Source organism: Ictalurus punctatus, chromosome 20, assembly GCF_001660625.3.
Source record: "Ictalurus punctatus breed USDA103 chromosome 20, Coco_2.0, whole genome shotgun sequence".
NCBI lineage: Eukaryota > Metazoa > Chordata > Actinopteri > Siluriformes > Ictaluridae > Ictalurus > Ictalurus punctatus.
This window is the reverse complement of record NC_030435.2, coordinates 21,141,950-21,163,916: the sequence shown is the minus strand read 5'-3', so window position 1 is coordinate 21,163,916 and position 21,967 is coordinate 21,141,950. Positions and strand designations below refer to the sequence as shown.

The 21,967-nt window shown below is 37.6% G+C and overlaps 1 protein-coding gene and 3 non-coding genes across 4 annotated transcripts; 3 read left to right on the top strand and 1 right to left on the bottom strand.

Moving 5' to 3' along the window:
- Positions 1-512: 512 nt before the first annotated feature.
- ghrhra (growth hormone releasing hormone receptor a) lies at positions 513-12,694 on the bottom strand. Its single transcript, XM_017495205.3, has 12 exons — positions 12,580-12,694; positions 8,694-8,801; positions 6,096-6,196; positions 5,874-5,971; positions 5,622-5,754; positions 2,808-2,961; positions 2,644-2,704; positions 2,490-2,559; positions 2,295-2,386; positions 1,770-1,899; positions 1,526-1,567; positions 513-1,035 (listed from the first exon to the last, which is right to left on the bottom strand). The coding sequence occupies exons 1-12, from the start codon at positions 12,692-12,694 to the stop codon at positions 880-882; spliced, it is 1,260 nt and encodes a 419-aa protein (XP_017350694.2). The 3' UTR covers positions 513-879.
- A 5,169-nt stretch (positions 12,695-17,863) lies between these two features.
- trnal-uaa (transfer RNA leucine (anticodon UAA)) lies at positions 17,864-17,946 on the top strand. The gene has a single exon. It is a non-coding gene; the product is annotated as a tRNA-Leu (tRNA).
- Positions 17,947-19,157: 1,211 nt separating this feature from the next.
- On the top strand, positions 19,158-19,240 carry trnal-caa (transfer RNA leucine (anticodon CAA)). The gene has a single exon. It is a non-coding gene; the product is annotated as a tRNA-Leu (tRNA).
- Positions 19,241-20,396: 1,156 nt separating this feature from the next.
- On the top strand, positions 20,397-20,479 carry trnal-caa (transfer RNA leucine (anticodon CAA)). The gene has a single exon. It is a non-coding gene; the product is annotated as a tRNA-Leu (tRNA).
- Positions 20,480-21,967: the final 1,488 nt, after the last annotated feature.

Sequence of the window (21,967 nt, the reverse complement as noted above, 5' to 3'; positions counted from 1 at the left end):
ACAACAACAAGAAAAAAAACAGCTCGTCGTGTAACCAAGAATCCACAAAGCGAAAACCTCCTCCATCCCGTGTCGGAAAATGTAAAGCTTTAATTCTGACACTGGAGACTCATTCAGAAAAACGTGAGCATCTCCTCAATGAAACGTACGTTAAGTGAGTTGTCTTAGGTATTATCAATATTTTATCGAGTGATAATCAGTAGCTCAATGGAAATGTAATTAACCGTAAAGGACACATCCTGACAACAACTGCACTTATTTACAATATTTATTTTATTTTTTCTATCCCATGTACAATATGTACAGCACGTATATTTGATTAGACGTATGAAGCGCCGATTGGCGATCACACTGATTTGTGGTTTGTTTCGAAGGAAAACCTTTAAAGGTGCAGAAAATAACTTGAATCCCCAAAACAGCTGCAATTAACAGGTGGTTAAATAATGAGACGCATCAGACCTGAATATTAAGGACGGTACAGTATTCAGAAGAGCACTGGGACCATTTATCTGATGCCGACCCGAATAATGGCGCTGTAGCATGGAGTTAAATCTGATCTTATGAATCCTCAGCAATTGTGCTCAAAATGTTCATCACAGCTATTATGCATATAGCTATTATGTCTAAAGGAGCTTTATAGACAGTGCAAGATCTTCTGGAACAACCTATCTGAAGCAGGTCACTTCTTCACTAACCCGTAGGCTTTCTGTTATCTTCTGGTTGTTCAAGCCAGTCCACGTTCGAATACCTTTAAATGCATTTGAACACTTCCTGAGATTCCGCTCTGTATCTCACATCCCTTTGCATCCGCAGAAGATGCAAGGGTATTGCCGTTTGCTTGCATTCCCATTGATGCGACTCGGACTTGAAGTTGGACATTCACACCGACGTGACTTTAGTGCAACTGAAATGTGCCTGCGGTTCGCCCCTCTCCAGTACGCTAATCTGAGTGACTGTTACGCGGCGCTTTTTACCAGGACTGAGTTGATTCTGGGTCTTCCACTTCCACAAGATCCTCTTCAGCTCGGCTTGCACCTGAGGAGGAAAGAGAAATGTGCAGAGCTAGCAGAGGCATTACAGCAGAGGTGAATCCTAGAACTGAATAATCCGGGGACGCCAGGTGACAGGCCTGTAGAGAAAGCATCTGCACAGCACCTTAAAATCAGTGGAGCACCCCTGATTGCTAATCTGAAGGTAAGGTAGCGTAAGAGGAAGGGTAATGAGATACTACCAGCTGTGACGGAATGAGATGAAAAATGATATAACCCCATATCTTGATCTTTAGCACATCTACTTACAACTTCATATTTTCTGAGCCCATGACCTTAAATGACATAACACCAAATTCTAGGCTTAAGTGAAAATTTTGTAGTAATATGTACAAATACACTGGCACTGTTATTTATAATATAGCTATGGGCTAAAATAAGTTATTTAAGATTTCCTTCAATCACTGTATGTTGCTATATAATCACTGTATATTGTTGTATATTATATGGACACATACCACCATAGAAATACATACCTCTCCATTGAGGAAGCAGTACAGAAGAGCAACCACAAAGCCCTGCAAATAAAACATGAACGGTGTGGTTAAGAATAGCGACACGTTTCACATTTTTAAAGCATACATAAAATATACGTTTTAAATCATTTACATCGGATTTTTACATAATTGAAATCTTTTAAAAGTCATATGATCATACATTGGTTTTGAATAATACATCAACCCCTCCAATACTCCCCACCCTCCCCACCCACACACACACCTGGAAGGAGCCTAGGCCAAGCTCGATGTAGAGTCGCGCCATTTCTCCCGTGTTCTCCGGCAGGAAGGCAAACACGGTGTAGTGCATCCCAAACAGAGGGATCAAGAACAATGTGGACTTAGCCAACCTCCTGCCAAAACATCCATCCGATTTATTTAACTTCAATGCACTGTATGGCATGCCCAACAAAACCTTTCTGTTAGTACTAGTTTTACGCACTCAAAGAGGATTCTCAGATACACTGTCAAGCTAGCATAGGTTACCCATCTAGCTAGCATATTTGAACAATAGTCCTGTCAGGTTAGCTCAGATTATTAGCTAGATGACTAGTGCTAGCAGTAAAGATTATAAACATCTTATGAATATGCCATAAAAATGCTTTCAGAAATCCCGTGAGATTCACTTGTTAGCAAACTGGTTAACAAAATCCATACATGAGCAAATGGATGCCAACAATTTCTTCCCACGCGCTGACATGCCTTCGGTGGTCTGCGATCTAACAACAGACCCTATTATAACACTCACATGAAATGGCCGGTGTCATTGCCTCCTACACTGGTTGACTTGAGCTTCTCGACCAGGATCCGGATCACGTTTAGGAAGATGATAATGTTGGCCTGAGAGGCACCAAGTGAATTTGAATTTCAGTGCATTGCATATAAGCTGTGTCAGATACGGAAAATACTTTACTGATATAAAGTACGTAATGTCTTAACTCACAAACAAGGATGCTGTTATTGGACCTTTGATTATCCACCAGATGCCAGTGTTATCCATGTCATCCCAGCATCTGTAAATGAGAACGAAAAGCCAGAACGATTAAAGCAAGTACACGTATGCATATGTGTTGAATGTATGATTGAGGTTGACGTACCCACTGTTGTTGTAGAAATTTCGTGCCAACACCCAAACAATAAGGACAACTGACGGTACACCTACGAATACAAAGAGAGTGCAACTCTAACTCTAGTAATAACATTTAAATCATATGCTGACGTTCCTCTGAACTCAGAACTTTTTTTTTATTTATGTGCTAACCCCATCCGGTCAGAAAGTACCACCAGAAGTACTTCTTCTGCGAGACGAAGGTGAGAGCGAGCAGCGTCTGCAGGTACATGCCTTCCACCAGCAACCAGAAGTAATTAGCCAGGATGCTGAACTGGAAGAAAGCTACAGCAGATTTACACGCCACCTAAAGAAAAGTGCATGGAGAAAAAGAACAAAGCTATCAAAATGCATTAACATTGAAGACAAGACTCTACCAGCAGAAATTATTTTAGATTTTTTTTAAAAAATCCATTTTATTTTATTAACACAAGTTTATTTCACTCTTTCTTTCCACTCATGCCCACTATTTTATCTAAATACTTAGCAATTTTGAAGAAATTTTAAGCTCCACCCACTTGAGACATTCCCATGAGAGCATATATCCCTGAAAAGCTAAATTTCTTGTTTCGGTTATGTGTCATTACATTCAGCTGGCTTTATAAACCTGGTAATTCCCACTAACTGAACTGGAAACGCCTTAAATGACTTTTGAAAATTGTTTTTCTCAAAATGTATTCAGTGCTTTTTAAAAAAAAAAAAATAATAATAATAATAATAATAATTAAATAAATTCCGAACAAAACTCTGTTCCTAGTTGACCTGCATGCATGAAATTTTATTTTAAAATGAATTTCCCAAAATGTTGATTATCATTGGATTTGTGCTAGATTTAACATTGAAAAATCTTTCTCTTGGAAAGAGATTTCTTTACAATGAAATAAACATTTTAATGCTAACTCTTCTGAAGACTATATAGGGTTTTTTTTTTGCATATCTAATTGCTATCATTTGCATACAAAAAAAGAGTACTTTTAAGAATATCAGAAATCAACTGATGAAGATTGTGATATCTGTTATTTTGGAGTTGTTGTTTTTGTTGTTGTTTTTTTAATGATGTCTAAAGTCATCTAGTATAAATCCTGAACCTGGACTTGTCTTGTCACTTGGATTTGCTTATCTATGCCTCGAGACTCACTTTTGACTTGGATGTTTTTATGGAAATATTTGTATGATTGTATGTTTCCCCTTTCAGGACTTGATTCGGTCATGACAGTTTACTTTGGACTTCACTTGAATGGAATAGTGAGGAGATTTAAACTTGACTATATATATATATATAGTATATTGTATATACATTTATTTCAATGACATACTGCATTGGTTCCACACAGATGAAGCCAAACCAAATTCTGAATGGATAATCTAACTGTTCATAAGTTATATATGGATAGTTTTGGTTTTCTTTCATACATCACTTTTGAGAAATGACTCATTCACAGTATTTGATTTAGAAGTATTAGACAGGGGTGAACCCTTTGTGCAAATGTCTTGATGCTGAACAATGACTCTGCTGTAAAATGTAAAGGTCATTTTTTGATGCATTAGAGCCGTCAAAAAATGTACGGTTCAAATCCTATGAAGATTTTCATAATACAGTACCTTCACATTTGAATGCTCTCCTATGCTTTACGATTTATTGAACGTGTATCACTTTTCTAAGCATTTCGAAAAGTTTGCCAAATGCATTTCAGCACTTGATGCAGAAAATAGGAATAAATGCATCTAGTATTTAATTTAAGATCGGAACCTTTTATAGAGTAGTGGAATTTGTCTCTAATGTCACATAATGCACAAGGTCTCTTATACAGTGTTTGAAAGTAGGTGTCTTGCTTTATAATATAAATGTATGCCCTACTTTTAATGCCCTACTTTTTGTACATTGTACATCTACAGTATATGAAACCTTAAATAGGTATGATTTCTTGATATTCGTGATATAACATATAAGGCACTTATTGGAGTGAAGCTCAAATGGTGTTGTATAAGTATTTTCTACAAACACTATTACGCAATACCCTATGTAGTGAGTGCATATCGTGAATTCTGTCACCTTATGACTGTCTTTGTTTAAGAATTTTCACATTCTAAGGTTTATGTGATACAAATGCGCTGAAGAACTACTGCAATTCTCTGTCTGGTGCAGAGGTTCGTTCATTTTTGAATGCATTCAAATAGTAAATCTTAAAGTATTTAAATGCAACTGAAAGCAATAATGCAGTATATGGCCAAAAGTATGTGGACACTTGACCATCAGACTTATATGTGCTCCTTCCCCCAAGCCGTTGTGATAAAGTTGAAAACACACAATTATATAGAATGTGTTTGTATGCTGTAGCATTACAATTTCCCTTCACTGAAACTAAAAGGCCCAAACATGTTCCAGCATGGCAATGCCCCTATTCACAAAGCCATGGTTTGCCAACGTTGGAGTGGAAAAACTCAGAGACCTGACCTCAACCTCAGTGAACACCTTTGGGATGAACTGGTTACCTGCCATGTCCATCCAAGTCCATTGACTTGAAACCCATGGAAATCCTGTGGGGTGAACTGAAGAGGAGAGTCCACCAGCATGGACCTCGAAATTTGAAGGATTTGGAGAGATTCTGTATGGAGGAATTATCTCAGATCCCTTGCCATGTATTTTCCAACCTAATCAGGTATTATAGGAGAAGACTCAGAGCTGATATCTTGGCAAAGGGAGGTAGCACAAAATATTGACTAAAAGGGTGCCAATAATTGTTGCACAACTTTATTTAACGAAAATATTTTTTGTATAAACCTGTGTTTTGTTTGCAGTTGTTTGATATCCTTGAGAGCAGAGTATTTTTGTGATTTTATTTAACAAAAGATCAAAAGGTTCAACAATAAAGACAATTTTTCAGACTTCTTTGTTCATATTTACCAAGGGTGCCAATATTAGTGGAGGGCACTGTATGTTTCTATATCTCACTCTTTTTTCCTTACTGTGGACATTAGGCAGTGGTCAAGAGACTCGTCTGAGAAAAGAACTGCATCTTTGATGAAAACGGCACTGGCCCGGAGAATGAAGGAGGAAAAGAGATTGATGTGTATGTAGTTCCTGGTACAGTGGAACTTCCTGTGAGGAAATAGCACAGTAATTTATAGTGTACTTTTAACAACTGATGCAAACCTTATAAACAGGAACAGTTTGCACTGAATATACAGTACGGTATTAGATCACAAAGACAACTGTACCTGAAGAAAGTGAAGACTAAGATAGCAGTTATGAGAGATATCAGAGACGTGGCATATCCTGCTGTGTACACCTGCTTAAACGTTGAGAAGTAGGTTGTCTGAAGAAAAGAGACAAATTAAAGTCAGAGATTTAGGCCACACTGATGTATCCTCTACTTTTCAGTTGCACTGACATAAGGTAAGGACTCAGTGCTATTCTTATAAAGAACGAGGTCCATGTACCTTCAATTCAGGCTCTGTGCCATTTTTAAACTCACAGGCTTTCTCATAAGGTGGGTACAGGTGACTCCAGCCTTCTGCTGTGCAGATCCTGTAGATGTAACCTGGAAAGTTCAACAAGTTAGCTAATATTCATGCTGCTCAGCCTTTCCAACTTGCCAGACTTGCCAACCCTGGTTAATGATATTAGTGCTTCTGTGTATGACGGGAAACATACCTAATGTATAAAACACATTTGAACAATGTATGAGTAAAACCACTCCAAATGAGCTGCTAGACTGTATGCTAAATCACTGTATAGCGTTTATTTTCAACATTCTGTTCTCACTATCATAAGTCAAGTAGCTTTCCTTGTTGAAGCTTCTCTGGTTCTCATTGCTTGTTTGAGGATATTTTTTTGGGACATTTTTGGGACTTTAAAAAAAATAAAGTCCTTTTTTGTGCTGCTCCAAAAAAAATCTGTGGATGTAAGCCAGTGCTGTTCTCTGTACTTTGAAAAATCTTGCTGCTAACATTCAAATAATATAAAATGTGCTGTACGTTCATTTTACTTCATATAAGAGCTTAGCAATCTATCATTCTGGCCACCTGTCTACATTTACATACTAAAAGCCTTGAGATAAAAGCACACGACCACATTTCTTCTCATTTTAGCAATATTAATCTGTTATTTAAGTACCATATAAAAATGACAGTATCTTTTGGCAAGAGACCAGAAGACTTTAATATATGAAGTGTCATTATAAAAATCCATGGTAACTGTCAAGGACGGCTAATAATTTTTTATAAGAAACTTCATTATTGTTGGATCCAATCTTCCATGCAAATCAAGATGGCTTAAACCTCACCATTTATAATCTGGACACTACCTTTTAAATACAAATCTGTTATCCCTACCTCATTTAGGGTTGACGTTCAAATGGACACGACAAGAACATTTAACAAAACCGTACATTTTAAACCATATGCATTTTTTTACCAAAACCCAATTTTTTCTCAAACACAAAATTATATCATTAATCTTTTAATTATTTTAGTTTCACATTCACAAGATAAGAGGAACTAAAAAAATAAAAAACCCTCATTTATTACCTTCTGTAACACCGATCTTAAGGTAAACTTTGAAACCCTTTCAAACATGAGAATACAAAACAAGAAACTTATGAAAATGGTAAAAATGTTAAAGCTCCCAGCACATTTCTAGTCATGGGACAGTGTCCTCGTCTCTTCAGTGCTCCCTAAGTAATATGTTTCATCTGGTTAATAGATTTACTTTTAAATGGCTAATTAATCCAAATTAATTAAACATGTTTTAATGTAGTAAGCTCAGTGTTTGCACCTGTGATCTCACGTTTATTAAAAACTAAACTAACGAGGTTACCATTAATTCAGGATGGAAGCTAGTGTAATTTAATTAAAATACCTCTGTGGGATGAATTGGACTTTTGATTTATTTAGATTATTGTTGTTAAAAAGATGTTAAAACTACAGGTATGGGTCACGCTTCTGTCACCTGCTATTGTTTTGCCGCAGTGACCTCTGGGAATTCAAGTGGGTCTGTTGCACTCAGGTCTGTATCCGATACATCCTCGATATCAAGACAAATTCGAGTAATTTCATACGTCTTCAGCAGTGGATAATGACATAGAACGAGTTCTCAAGGACGAAAGATCACATAAGAATGCATATTGAGAAACATCCATTGTCAACAAATAACACTGGTCGTTTTAAGGCACTTCACGGGGACTTTAAAAATATCGTCCTTGTCTTCTCCAATGCCTTTACTGTCACTTCTTAAAATACTTCAGACTACTCATAGCAATTAACTCTCGATAGTTTGAGATCAGTTCATTTTGCTCTTTCTGAGAAGTCAGATATCTGCTCCTGATTCCAGAAACTCCAGCAAAAAAATTTATCAAAGTAGCCATGCAGGCAGCCAGCAAAAGTGTTCAAAAAAACATCTGAACTCTTTCCTCGTGTAGTGTTTAACTCTATTAAGATGTTAAGTTAACTACGTTAAGTATTAAGGGGAATTTTTAAGCTCTTCAACCTCTGCCAGTTAAAATGAGGACAGGATAAGGCTCAAAAACAGTTGGTTCCTCTGGGCCTCTATGCAACAAACACTTCAGCCCAATTTATAGCACTCTGTAGACCACCGACTTGTAAATTTCCATGACCTCAATACGAGACCCCAAGCCACTCAAGACCCAAAGACCCTTAGAGCCGCAGATTTGAGACCTTGTAGCCCCAAGCTTTCAGATTTAGGTTACAGGAAGTCTGTTTAACCTACTGTCTAAACACTGTTAGCTTTTTGCATGTTAGTCAGTTAGGGGAACCAATGATGCTCAAGGAAATATGCAAATACAAGTCTTCAGATTTCAAAGACAAGGATGGTGTGTGTTTAGGAAGGAATAAAAGCATCTGTGACCCACTTTATCACTCCTCCAAGGTGCCAAGGGGCCATACTGAAGACACGCCAAAGTAAAGTAGGTTTTAGTGTCATTACAGGAAAAAATGCTCAAAATAACCACATTTCTCCTGCTAAAATTGATTGCATCACCTTGAAGCAGAACAACTCGATGCAACTCTTTGTTTGCTGACCTTGCTTGCTGGATAAGTGCTGGAAAACTTCCGAACAGGACACGTTAACCACCTGGCCAACGTCAGCTCTGAGCCAGCACCGAATCTCATCCCATTCTGTCTTGCAGCCTAAAACACAAAGAAGTAAATGGCAGCAGTCAGCAAAAGGTGGAGCACAATGAATCTCGCCTGCTAAATCATGCATGCAAAAAGCATCTTCTATTTTTTATTCATCATCCATCCTTCCAACTTATTCATACATCTCATCTCAGAGTCCATTCATGTGATAATCCCAAGACAATGCATTCAGTCAATGGCAAAACATTTAAGTGAAACTGCCATCCAAGAAGAGACTGATAACAGTCACTATGTCTTGAATTTCAAGTGAAGACATTATTTATTCTTTCCTGGTGCTGCAAACATTTCAATCAACTCATTTGCAGATTGTGTAGAATTTGGCATAGAAGCTAAAATAAATGATCATAACTTCACTACTTGTCAGTAGGTGATGGAACTGAACATTTTTCACATTTATGACCTGCATAATAGCCTCCATGTTTAGTCAGGCTAATTTTACTGAATTGAAGTGCAGCATTTAGCAGGCGTGAGGATCAAATTCAAAGCAATCTTTAACTACACAAACATACTTAAGGCTTTCACCTAAGGCTCAATGTTTACCAGGATTGGGGTTAAAACCCAACAATTTAACTGGGAAAAGGCCACTGGAGCAGCTCTTTAATAAGTCAAATACCTTAACTACTAAGCTATCTTACATTACATTTATGTGGCATTTGGTAGATGTCCTTATCCAGAGCAACTTAAAGATGTGCTTTGAAGTCTCTATCAATAAATATATACCGATACTGGTTCAGCAGGTCATGGAGTAAGAATACCATCAGTTGAAAAACTCTGTTGGGGAGGTAATATAGTAAGAAAAGCACACAGACAACACAGAGGTAGGTCATAGATGTTGTTTGAAGACTGCCAATAACTCAGCTGTTTGGACATCTACAGGAAGTTCATTGCACCACCTTCAGTAGGTGCCAGAACAGAGAAGAGTCTTGATGCATGACTTCCTTATACTAGTCTTCCACTTACTTTCAAGTTAATGTACTACCCTTTACAGTATTCTGTCAAGCTGAAGCACAATATTTTACAGGAAAATGGTTCAAATGCCTTTTAATCCTGATTAAATGCTGGCCACAAGCAGGAGTGGGGTTGGAACCCACGAGGACATTTGTCCATTGGAGCTTAGGTTAAACAGCTTAACCACTCGGCCACCCTGGTTCTCAAATGACTGGCTGGTCTGACAGACAGACAGACCAACCAACCTATGTTCTATGTAATATATTCCATTAGTTCTCCAGAAAGATGTCTATTTCTGCAGAAACTGTCGAAAAAAATCTTCTGTCATTTATTGAATTACAGTCTTTCATTTCCATGCTAACAGCCATTGTTTCCTGGAGTGCCTGCAGATTCACTATGATCCTGACCCCAATAAAGCAATTACAGAGAACAAATGAATTCCCACGAAGTTTCAAGTTATGGTACTCCCATTTATTCTGTAAACTGAAGTACATTATTTTCTTGTGAAAGGGTTCAAACTCACAAAAGTACCAAAAAATACACAAAAGTACCAAAAACCCGAAACTAAAGCTGCAGTGGCATTTACCAGGAGTAGGGTTTGAATCCACAAAGACATTTGTCCATTGGAACTTATGCCTTTAACTACTTGCTGATCCCCAGGCAGACGAGCTGAGAGAAAGACATGCTACTTAGAAGTTCTGCTGACTGACCAAGAGGCAAAAGCTCTGGACAATGATATTGGACTGAACCTCCAGTGGATTCATGCACGCATGAGAACACATACATAGTTAGCAATCAATTATTAGGTTTGTGGTCAGTACAGGACATTGTCAAGCTGACCAGTGGAAACTGTTTTTAATTCAATGACGCCTTAATTATATTAAATTGACGTATATGTCTAACCTGATAAAGAATAAAGAGAAATTTGACAATCTGGCAACCCATAACATAAGCCTGTACTTACTTTAAGTGACTGGGGACATTTTGCAATGCAAAGAGCTTAAGTCATTTCTAAATTTCCAAAGACTGTAATTAAATATAGTCTCTTGAGACTACTGCAAAAAAAAAAAAAGAAAAAAAAAAGGGAATTATTCATTGTTCCATTACCGCACATGGAAGATGGTTTTCGGATGCAAAGTGGTAGAGTTTTAGAGAACTGAGTTTTAGAGAGCAATAAATTCAGGCTACAAAAATGGTTCCCAAAGAAATGTCCTTGAGAATGACAATATATAACTACAAAATATCAGCCTCATTATGGCTATTTCTTGAAACCATTGAGCTTTAATTCCTTCAATTTCTACTCACAACATTGAAAAAAACAAAACAAAACTGTAATTAGATGTAAGTAGATATTATTTACAATACTTTTTTGATTCATTGAGATTTAGATGAAAACTATTCAGTTCAAGTGACCAGTCCAATGCATAATAACTATAAGAACTCGATAATGATGGGTTGTTAAAAATGCACACACACACACACACACACACACACACACACACACACACACACACACACACACAAACAAAAATAACCCTGGGGTCCCCAAACCCCACTTGCATACCAGATCCCATATTTGTTCTTTGGACTGTAAGATGTTTGCTGTTGTTGTTGTTGTTTTACTTAATTTCTTCCACTCTGTTTAAATGAAATAATGGGATTATAAAGTTACTACATGATATTTTCTAGGACAAACGACTGTATTTTGGGGAGGAAATTGCGAGTCTTTACTGTGTTTGCTACATATATGAATGACACACTTTAGTATAATGTCATCTTTGCACCTTGTGCTAAAATAAATATAAAACCAGAAATTGGATAATTATAAAAGAGAAAATGGCTTCAGGTAATGCATCTTCTTCTCGGGTTCTATGAAAAGACCCCAGAGTTGCTGTTTACCTGCTTAGCACAATTACCCTTTGGGTCACTTAGCACAGTCGTGAACGCCTGTCTTGTCTCTTACCCAGTGTGCTTCCACTAACTCACTGCTATTTATAGGACCTTAATTCGCAGAGCAGGTCTACTGGGAGAGATGAAATCAACAGGAGTCACAACTCGTTTCACTTGTACAATGCCTCTGGAAATCACTGTGGAGATTATAATTGACAGCTAAAAGCGTCGAAAGCGTTTCTGTGGGAGAACTTCCCGCAGTCTTCTCTCACGCTGACCGTCATTTTACTTTCCACTTTACTTTTGAGGAAGACGAGGATCAAACAGAAGCAGCTTGGTGGGCACTTATTTCATCACGTAACGCAAATCAAACCCATCTCAAAATCCAATCCCACTCCTGTCTACAGATGGGAATTCAAATACAAGGCTGTGGAAATTAAATCTACCGCATCCAGAGCTCCATTTGAAAGTTTTTCATGTCAATATGTAAATCTGACTCAGGATCAGAAATGACCAGAACCTACAGTAGTTACCATTTATCTCCCAGTGTATCCTGAGCAGCAGTATCCTGCCATGTTTAATTAGGGTAACAACATTAAGAGAGGCTCATCATGGCTAAATATGTCTATTTCCGATAAAGTGCACTGAGGGTAAGGTCTGATTGGATGATGTTTCATTTCAAGGTTTGCTAACTAACATCCAGGAAATGAGCAGCATTGTGTTTAGAAAAGCTGTGCAAAAGTGTGAGTTTGATCATATTTGTAGTTACACATTTTTAGACACACAGACACCACAATACCCAGAATATTGCTACTGATGTACTGCTGTTGAGATTCTACAGTCATTTTTCCCAGCCCTATATGAACCAGCAGCATTATGTATAGATAGAAAAGGCTGAAGCGAGGGTAGAATAAGATGGTGATATGGATACCCTGTTGTTCCGTTTGGTTCTTGCTCTCTTCCTTCTTGGTCTGACTGCAGAGCTCCTGAGCCTTCATGTGCTGTGAGATGATGGCGCAAACTGGGTGGATGGCCTCCACCTGCATATCCAATGCATTTGGAAAGAACAAATCAAGCCATAACGATTAAAGCAAGATGTTTTTTTTTTTTAATGCAGTGATTTATTTCTGTAAGTTTATGCCTTAAAAATAACTGAACCCTGAGCAACATCACGCAAACATATACTCCACCATCATGCCATAATATTACAATACAATTTCTTTCCTGTCTAGGAGCACGGATTAAAATAAACGACTATAGACATGAAGTTTGCAGTGTCTTTATTCCTATCAGTATGTATATTTTGCTATATTTCGTTAAGGATTCATTGAGGACCTGAGCCATGTTTGCATAACAGCATAATATCTGAATTTTAAGATTTTAGATGAAGCGAGACAAGTGGCTACATCTGATACATGTTTCTCAAGCACACTTGAAGAAAATGTCTTATTAGAAAGATACAGGGCCACAAATTGGGGATTAACATTAGCCTGATGAGCACAGTTTTCACATTTTTGAATGAGCACAATTTTTTAACGACTTAAATGAGGAAATATGCCTGTCAGAACTGAGGTCATTTATTAAAAAATTAAAAATAATAATTAAAACAGAGGAAAGGTTTGAGTGCATGTTTGACCATCAGAAGAAAATGTAAAAAGTATCTGGGTTTGATAGATGAAAACAAGGCTTTTTTATTTAACTATTAATATGTTATCTTTATTTATTTATATTACTTACTTAATATTATCCTTATATGTTCCTTATGTCAGTGTTATTTGAGGTCTAATTATTAAATAATAATAAAATAATTAAATATATTAACAAAAAATTCTTAATACAGATATTTGTATATTTTATTATTATTATTATTATTATTATTATTGTTGTTGTTATTTTATTGTTATTAATTTAATATGATGTAATACATTGTTGCAGTTATAATAAGCTTTTTTTAGTATAGTTTTAGTTGTTAGTGAAGCTTACTGTCAATTTTACAATTTTTTTTGCGTTTTTTCTGTCTTTTATAAAGCAGTCTAATTTAATCTGTAAACAAAAACTCACAAAACTTATAAATCAGTAAACAATAAAAACTTATAAAACAGGCAGAAACTCACAGTTTTCCAAAAAGAGCTGAGTATCCACAGATATAACGCGTCCATGTGTGAACTGGCCATATTCCCCTGATATCCGAGTGATTTTAATGTAATTACCCAAAATAATCCACCAGAGTCTGATGTCAAGCAATAAAATGTAGGAGATCAGACAGATTTGCTCACGCAGGAGAGCGCATCCTGCAAGAGAGACTGCAGCTGAGGATAGGAGAGAGACACACACCGGCTCTCACACACACATCGATTCATACACACACACACAACGGCGTTCTCTCTCTCTCTCTCTCTCTCTCTCTCTCTCTCTCTCTCTCTCTCTCACACACACACACACACACACACTCACATTCACTGGCCCTGTATCAAATCACACTGCCCTAATAAAGTGGGCTTCAGAATAATACACTACATTCGAGGACAGTTTGATGCACACTTTGCTGCTATAGTACATCCCATTGCTGGAAAAGGAGTGTACTATAGCAATAAATATATATTTCACGTGTGAGTATGTGAGTAGTACTTGAACAGAAGAAATTGCATCTGAGAATTCAATTACACACGTGACACCAGGTGAATAATACGTAACTTCCTCAACACACTAAATAACTAAAACCACCTACATAGGAAATGTTTATAAGTGAATCATGTGGGGGAAAAAATCACAAAATGTATGAAACATAACATAAGTGTTATGTTTTAGTGTTATTTTATAGGACGTAAATATGAACACATTACCCCAATTTATCATCTCTACACTTGTTACACCTGTTAAGTTCTGTATCTTCACGCTCTTTAAGGTTGCAACACTCTGGACTTTTGATAATAGTGAGGATATCAAAATCTACCAAAGGAGATTTCACATTTAGCTCCTAAACTCTGGAATAGCCTTACTGAAAATGTTCAGGATTCAGACACACTCTGTCAGTTTAAATCTAGATTAAAAACACATTTATTTAACCTAGCATTCACGTAACGCAGCTCATAACCTTGTTATGCAGTCACGTCTGATAAAACGATACCAAATGCACATGGTTATCTCTGACTGAAATTCAATGAACAGCAGCCGTGCTAATCCATTTGTTTCCTGTTCCTACCTCAGGATCCCCATCCTGAGGTAATCAGTGAATGTGCCAGCTCCAGCTCAGAACCAACCTCTACGACGATTCCAGTACCCGGATCTCCATCAGCGGACAGTGCATGAGTTCAGCAGAATAGACCTTATGCTGAGACTGTGATAAATCTCCTGATTATACATTTTGTTTTATAATGTAGTACAAAGTTATAGAAGAGATTTATTTATAATTACACTGTCCGTTGTTACTCAGATGACGATGGGTTCCCTTTTGAGTCTGGTTCCTCTCAAGATTTCTTCCTCATAGCATCTCAGGGAGTTTTTCCTTGCCACTGTCACCTCGAGCTTGTTCATTAGGGACAAGTTCATCAATTTAAAATTTAGATTGGAAATTTATATATTTCTGTAAAGATGCTTTGTGACAATGTCAATTGTAAAAAGCGCCATCTAAATAAAACTGAACTGAATTTAATTGTGTCTAAACATTGCGTGTGTAACTTCACATGCGAATCATGTAACGATTCATGTGTGATATTTTCTGTACGGATGTAATTGAGCGTCCGATAATTTCAACTAGCTCATTTATCCATTTTTGGGACTTTTTGGGTGAAATATATATATTTTTTATAATAAGTAAAAACTGGCACGTTAAAGTTCCTGGATGAACTTTGATGTTGAATTGACAGCCTACTAAACACACTAAAAGAGTTAAATGATATGACAATGCTTGCAAGTTAAGTGTGTAAAGGTTAAAATGATTAAAGATTATAATGGTTAAAGGTGAAAATCATTTCTTTTAAAAAAAATTTTAAGGGTCAAAAACAAAACATGTTTAAAGGACAAAGTGCCAACTGTAATTTTGAGCTTTCCCAAAAGCACAAGCAAACTATTTTCATATAGGATCTATTATTCTTTCAAATTTGGTGGCTATACATGAAAAACTGTGACCTGTGAAATGGAGGAGGAGAAGAAGAGGAAGAGAAGAAAAGGAAGAAGAAAATTAGCAAATGAAGAAAAAAGTCACCATAACAAATCATGTAACCGTTTTGCTTGTTTTTTTGTTTTTTTTTGTTTTGTTTTAACTATTAACATTTATACATCTTAATACATAATTTGGTGAGGCACAGTGCATGTTTACCTTGCAGATCTGCTGTTGGGGTTCAAATCCCACCTCTGCTCTGTGTGTGTGGAGCTTGTATGTTTTCCCCATGCTTTGGGGCTTTTTTCACCCAATCCAAAGACATGTGCTGTAAGCTAATTGTCATTTCCAGATTGTCTGTAGTGTGTGATTGTGCCCTGCGATGGGTTGGTACCCTGTACAGGGTGTCCCCCATCTGTCAATCTCAGACCACCATTCACACAGCCACTCACACACTTGTTCAGACCTACGGGCAATTAGCCAAACAATATGCATGTGCTAGCCTAAAATATGCAGCAGGAGTTGTTTTGGGAATTACTTATACATGAGCATCAGTCCAGGGGAAGTGGATGAAGCGTTAAAAGCACTTCTCTGTACTTTCTCTGTAATATTCCAATAGCACTGTTCTGTTTCAGTATAGGCACCATTTTCTGACTGGTAATTACATCTTATTAGAACAGAAGGAAGCTTGAGATTGCAGTAATTTGAGATGACAAGACTGTGGTGTGATCACAGCTTGATGAAGCACAATTGATGCCAAGAATAAAAAAAAAGAAGAAAAGAAACCAGAGAAATGAAAAATATAGTTCAATTATACAAAGTCATAGTCTCAGGAATAAATTGCTAATCAATTAGTAATCATTGTATGCCACCTTATAAAAAGATTAGCATTAGTAATATTAGGATAGTAAACTTCTGATTTAAGATAAGAGTAGTTTTGCTCTGATTCCTGGGCTTTGTTTAGTGTTTAACAATTTCATTGCGATGTTTCACGATAATATAAAAACCATACATACTACTAACTTTGAAAGTTTATTGAATTGGCTTGGATGCAATGTCCTGATGTAAAAGGCCAGCGTATCTCAAGAAGTAGGATTCATTCTGTAGCAACGCTCAGTCTTCCAAGTGGACATACACCAGGATGGACGAGGATCAAAAATCCAATGGACAGAAGTCCTCGTGGGTTCAAACCCCACTCCTGGTAAAAAGAAAGCTTCAGCTGAGATGTGTTTCAACTTTAGCGATTGCTTATAACCAAACCTTACAGGCATGTCATGGCAAGCATAAAGAACATCCATATGTCCATTACTTACTACATGCAAGCCAAGGATGTACTGTAAAGTGCTTGTCAGATAAAGGCCAAAGTATCTTAAGAGGTAGAAGTCATTCTGTACCAAGACATTTGAGAGTTTCCAATAGTTGCTGAGACTGTGACTCCTAGTCTACCAAGTAGACATACACTAGGATTAGGATAGACATCACCTGGTAAATGGGAAGCTTTGGTTGAGTCATGTTTAAACATCTGCAAATATTCTTAACCAAACCTTACAGGCATGTCATGGCAAGCATAAAGCACAACCATATGTCCATTACTTACTACATGCAAGCCAAGGATGTACTGTAAAGTGCTTGTCAGATAAAGGCCAAAGTATCTCAAGAGGTAGAAGTCATTCTGTACCAAGACTTTTGAGAGTTTCCAATAGTTGCTGAGACTGTGACTCCTAGTCTACCAAGTAGACATACACTAGGATTAGGATAGACATTACCTGGTAAATGGGAAGCTTTGGTTGAGTCATGTTTAAACATCTGCAAATATTCTTAACCAAACCTTACAGGCATGTCATGGCAAGCATGAGCAACAATCATATGTCTGTTATTTAATACATGCAAGCCAAGGATGTACTGTAAAGTGTTTGTCAGATAAAGGTCAAATATCTCAAGAGGTAGAAGTCATTCTGTACCAAGACTTTTGAGAGTTGCCAATAGTTGCTAACCAAACCTTACAGGCATGTCATGGCAAGCATGAGCAACAATCATATGTCTGTTATTTAATACATGCAAGAGAGTTGACAATAGTTGCTGAGACTGTTAACCCTAGTCTTCCAAGTAGTTGTGCACCAGGATGGCTGAGTGGTTAAGGCGTTGGACTTAAGTTCCAATGGACAAAAGTCCTCGTGGGTTCAAACCCCACTCCTGGTAAAAAAGAAAGCTTCAGCTGAGTTCTGTTATAACTTACAGGCATGTCAGGGCAAGTGTGATTTAATCAAGGATGTTATTTAGTAAGGATTAGTTATTTAGTAAGGATGTTGACACTTGACAAAAAAAGGCCAAGGATGTACTTTGAAGTGTTTCTGACAAAAAAAGGCCAATAAATCTCAAAAGCTGGGATTCATGCTGTTCCTGAGAAGTTACCTAGTTGCTGAGACTGTGACCCCTAGTCTTCCAAGTAGACATACACTAGGATTAGGATAGACATTACCTGGTAAATGGGAAGCTTTGGTTGAGTCATGTTTAAACATCTGCAAATATTCTTAACCAAACCTTACAGGCATGTCATGGCAAGCATGAGCAACAATCATAACAATCATATGTCTGTTATTTAATACATGCAAGCCAAGGATGTACTGTAAAGTGTTTGTCAGATAAAGGTCAAGTATCTCAAGAGGTAGAAGTCATTCTGTAGCAAGACGTTTGAGAGTTGCTGATAGTTGCTGAGACTGTGACCCCTAGTCTACCAAGTAGACATACACTAGGATTAGGATAGACATTACCTGGTAAATGGGAAGCTTTGGTTGAGTCATGTTTAAACATCTGCAAATATTCTTAACAAACCTTACAGGCATGTCATGGCAAGCATAAAGCACAACCATATGTCCTTTGTTTACTGGATGCAAGCCAAGGATGTACTGTAAAGTGTTTGTCAGATAAAGACGAAACCTTAAAGGCATGTCATGGCAAGCATGAACAACAATCATATGTCTGTTATTTAATACATGCAAGGCATGTCATGGCAAGCATAAAGAACATCCATATGTCCATTACTTACTACATGCAAGCCAAGGATGTACTGTAAAGTGCTTGTCAGATAAAGGCCAAAGTATCTTAAGAGGTAGAAGTCATTCTGTACCAAGACTTTTGAGAGTTTCCAATAGTTGCTGAGACTGTGACCCCTAGTCTTCCAAGTAGACATACACTAGGATTAGGATAGACATTACCTGGTAAATGGGAAGCTTTGGTTGAGTCATGTTTAAACATCTGCAAATATTCTTAACCAAACCTTACAGGCATGTCATGGCAAGCATGAGCAACAATCATATGTCTGTTATTTAATACATGCAAGAGAGTTGACAATAGTTGCTGAGACTGTGACCCATAGTCTTCCCAGTGGCTATACAACTGGGTGGCCATACACCAGGATGGCCGAGTGGTTAAGGCGTTGGATTCAAGATCCAATGGACAAAAGTCCTCGTGGGTTCAAACCCCACTCCTGGTAAAAAGCAAGCTTCAGCTTCAGCTTCAGTTTCAGTTGAACTGAAAGTTTAACATTCAGATGTTTCAACATTAGCGATTGTGTATAACCAAACCTTAAGTAAGTCCAAGTCATGGCAGGCATGAACAACAATCACATGTCTGTTATTCAATGCATGCAATCTAAGGATGAACTGTAAAGTGTTTGTCAGAAAAAGGCCAAAGTATCTCAAGAGGTAGAAGTCATTCTGTACCAAGACTTTTGAGAGTTGCCAATAGTTGCTGAGACTGTGACTCCTAGTCTACCAAGTAGGCATACAGTAGGATTCGGATAGACATTACCTGGTAAATGGGAAGCTTTGGTTGAGTCATGTTTAAACATCTGCAAATATTCTTAACCAAACCTTACAGGCATGTCATGGCAAGCATGAGCAACAATCATATGTCTGTTATTTAATACATGCAAGGATGTACTGTAAAGTGTTTGTCAGAAAACGGCCAAAGTATCTCAAGAGGTAGAAGTCATTCTGTACCAAGACTTTTGAGAGTTGCCAATAGTTGCTGAGACTGTGACTCCTAGTCTACCAAGTAGGCATTAGGATAGACATTACCTGACTACTGGTAAATGGGAAGCTTTGGTTGAGTCATGTTTAAACATCTGCAAATATTCTTTATGGCAAGCATAAAGCACAACCATATGTCCTTTGTTTACTGGATGCAAGCCAAGGATGTACTGTAAAGTGCTTGTCAGATAAAGGCCAAAGTATCTTAAGAGGTAGAAGTCATTCTGTACCAAGACTTTTGAGAGTTTCCAATAGTTGCTGAGACTGTGACCCCTAGTCTTCCAAGTAGACATACACTAGGATTAGGATAGACATTACCTGGTAAATGGGAAGCTTTGGTTGAGTCATGTTTAAACATCTGCAAATATTCTTAACCAAACCTTACAGGCATGTCATGGCAAGCATGAGCAACAATCATATGTCCTTTGTTTACTGGATGCAAGCCAAGGATGTACTGTAAAGTGTTTGTCAGATAAAGACCAAACCTTACAGGCATGTCATGCCAAGCATGAGCAACAATCATATGTCTGTTATTTAATACATGCAAGAGAGTTGACAATAGTTGCTGAGACTGTGACCCATAGTCTTCCCAGTGGCTATACAACTGGGTGGCCATACACCAGGATGGCCGAGTGGTTAAGGCGTTGGATTCAAGATCCAATGGACAAAAGTCCTCGTGGGTTCAAACCCCACTCCTGGTAAAAAGCAAGCTTCAGCTTCAGTTTCAGTTGAACTGAAAGTTTAACATTCAGATGTTTCAACATTAGCAATTGTGTATAACCAAACCTTAAGTAAGTCCAAGTCATGGCAGGCATGAACAACAATCATATGTCTGTTATTCAATGCATGCAATCCAAGGATGTACTGTAAAGTGTTTGTCAGAAAACGGCCAAAGTATCTCAAGAGGTAGAAGTCATTCTGTACCAAGACTTTTGAGAGTTTCCAATAGTTGCTGAGACTGTGACCCCTAGTCTTCCAAGTAGATATACACTAGGATTAGGATAGACATTACCTGGTAAATGGGAAGCTTTGGTTGAGTAATGTTAAACATCTGCAAATATTCTTAACCAAACCTTACAGGCATGTCATGGCAAGCATAAAGCACACTCATATGTCCTTTGTTTACTGGATGCAAGCCAAGGATGTACTGTAAAGTGTTTGTCAGAAAACGGCCAAAGTATCTCAAGAGGTAGAAGTCATTCTGTACCAAGACTTTTGAGAGTTGCCAATAGTTGCTGAGACTGTGACTCCTAGTCTACCAAGTAGACATACACTAGGATTAGGATAGACATTACCTGGTAAATGGGAAGCTTTGGTTGAGTCATGTTTAAACATCTGCAAATATTCTTAACCAAACCTTACAGGCATGTCATGGCAAGCATGAGCAACAATCATATGTCTGTTATTTAATACATGCAAGCCAAGGATGTACTGTAAAGTGTTTGTCAGATAAAGGTCAAGTATCTCAAGAGGTAGAAGTCATTCTGTACCAAGACTTTTGAGAGTTGCCAATAGTTGCTGAGACTGTGACCCCTAGTCTTCCAAGTAGACATACACTAGGATTAGGATAGACATTACCTGGTAAATGGGAAGCTTTGGTTGAGTCATGTTTAAACATCTGCAAATATTCTTAACCAAACCTTACAGGCATGTCATGGCAAGCATGAGCAACAATCATATGTCTGTTATTTAATACATGCAAGCCAAGGATGTACTGTAAAGTGTTTGTCAGATAAAGGTCAAGTATCTCAAGAGGTAGAAGTCATTCTGTACCAAGACTTTTGAGAGTTGCCAATAGTTGCTGAGACTGTGACCCCTAGTCTACCAAGTAGACATACACTAGGATTAGGATAGACATTACCTGGTAAATGGGAAGCTTTGGTTGAGTCATGTTTAAACATCTGCAAATATTCTTAACCAAACCTTACAGGCATGTCATGGCAAGCATGAACAACAATCATATGTCTGTTATTTAATGCATGCAATCCAAGGATGTACTGTAAAGTGTTTGTCAGAAAAAGGCCAAAGTATCTCAAGAGGTAGAAATCATTCTGTAGCAAGACATTTGAGAGTTGCTGATAGTTGCTGAGACTGTGACCCCTAGTCTACCAAGTAGACATACACTAGGATTAGGATAGACATTACCTGACTACTGGTAAATGGGAAGCTTTGGTTGAGTCATGTTTAAA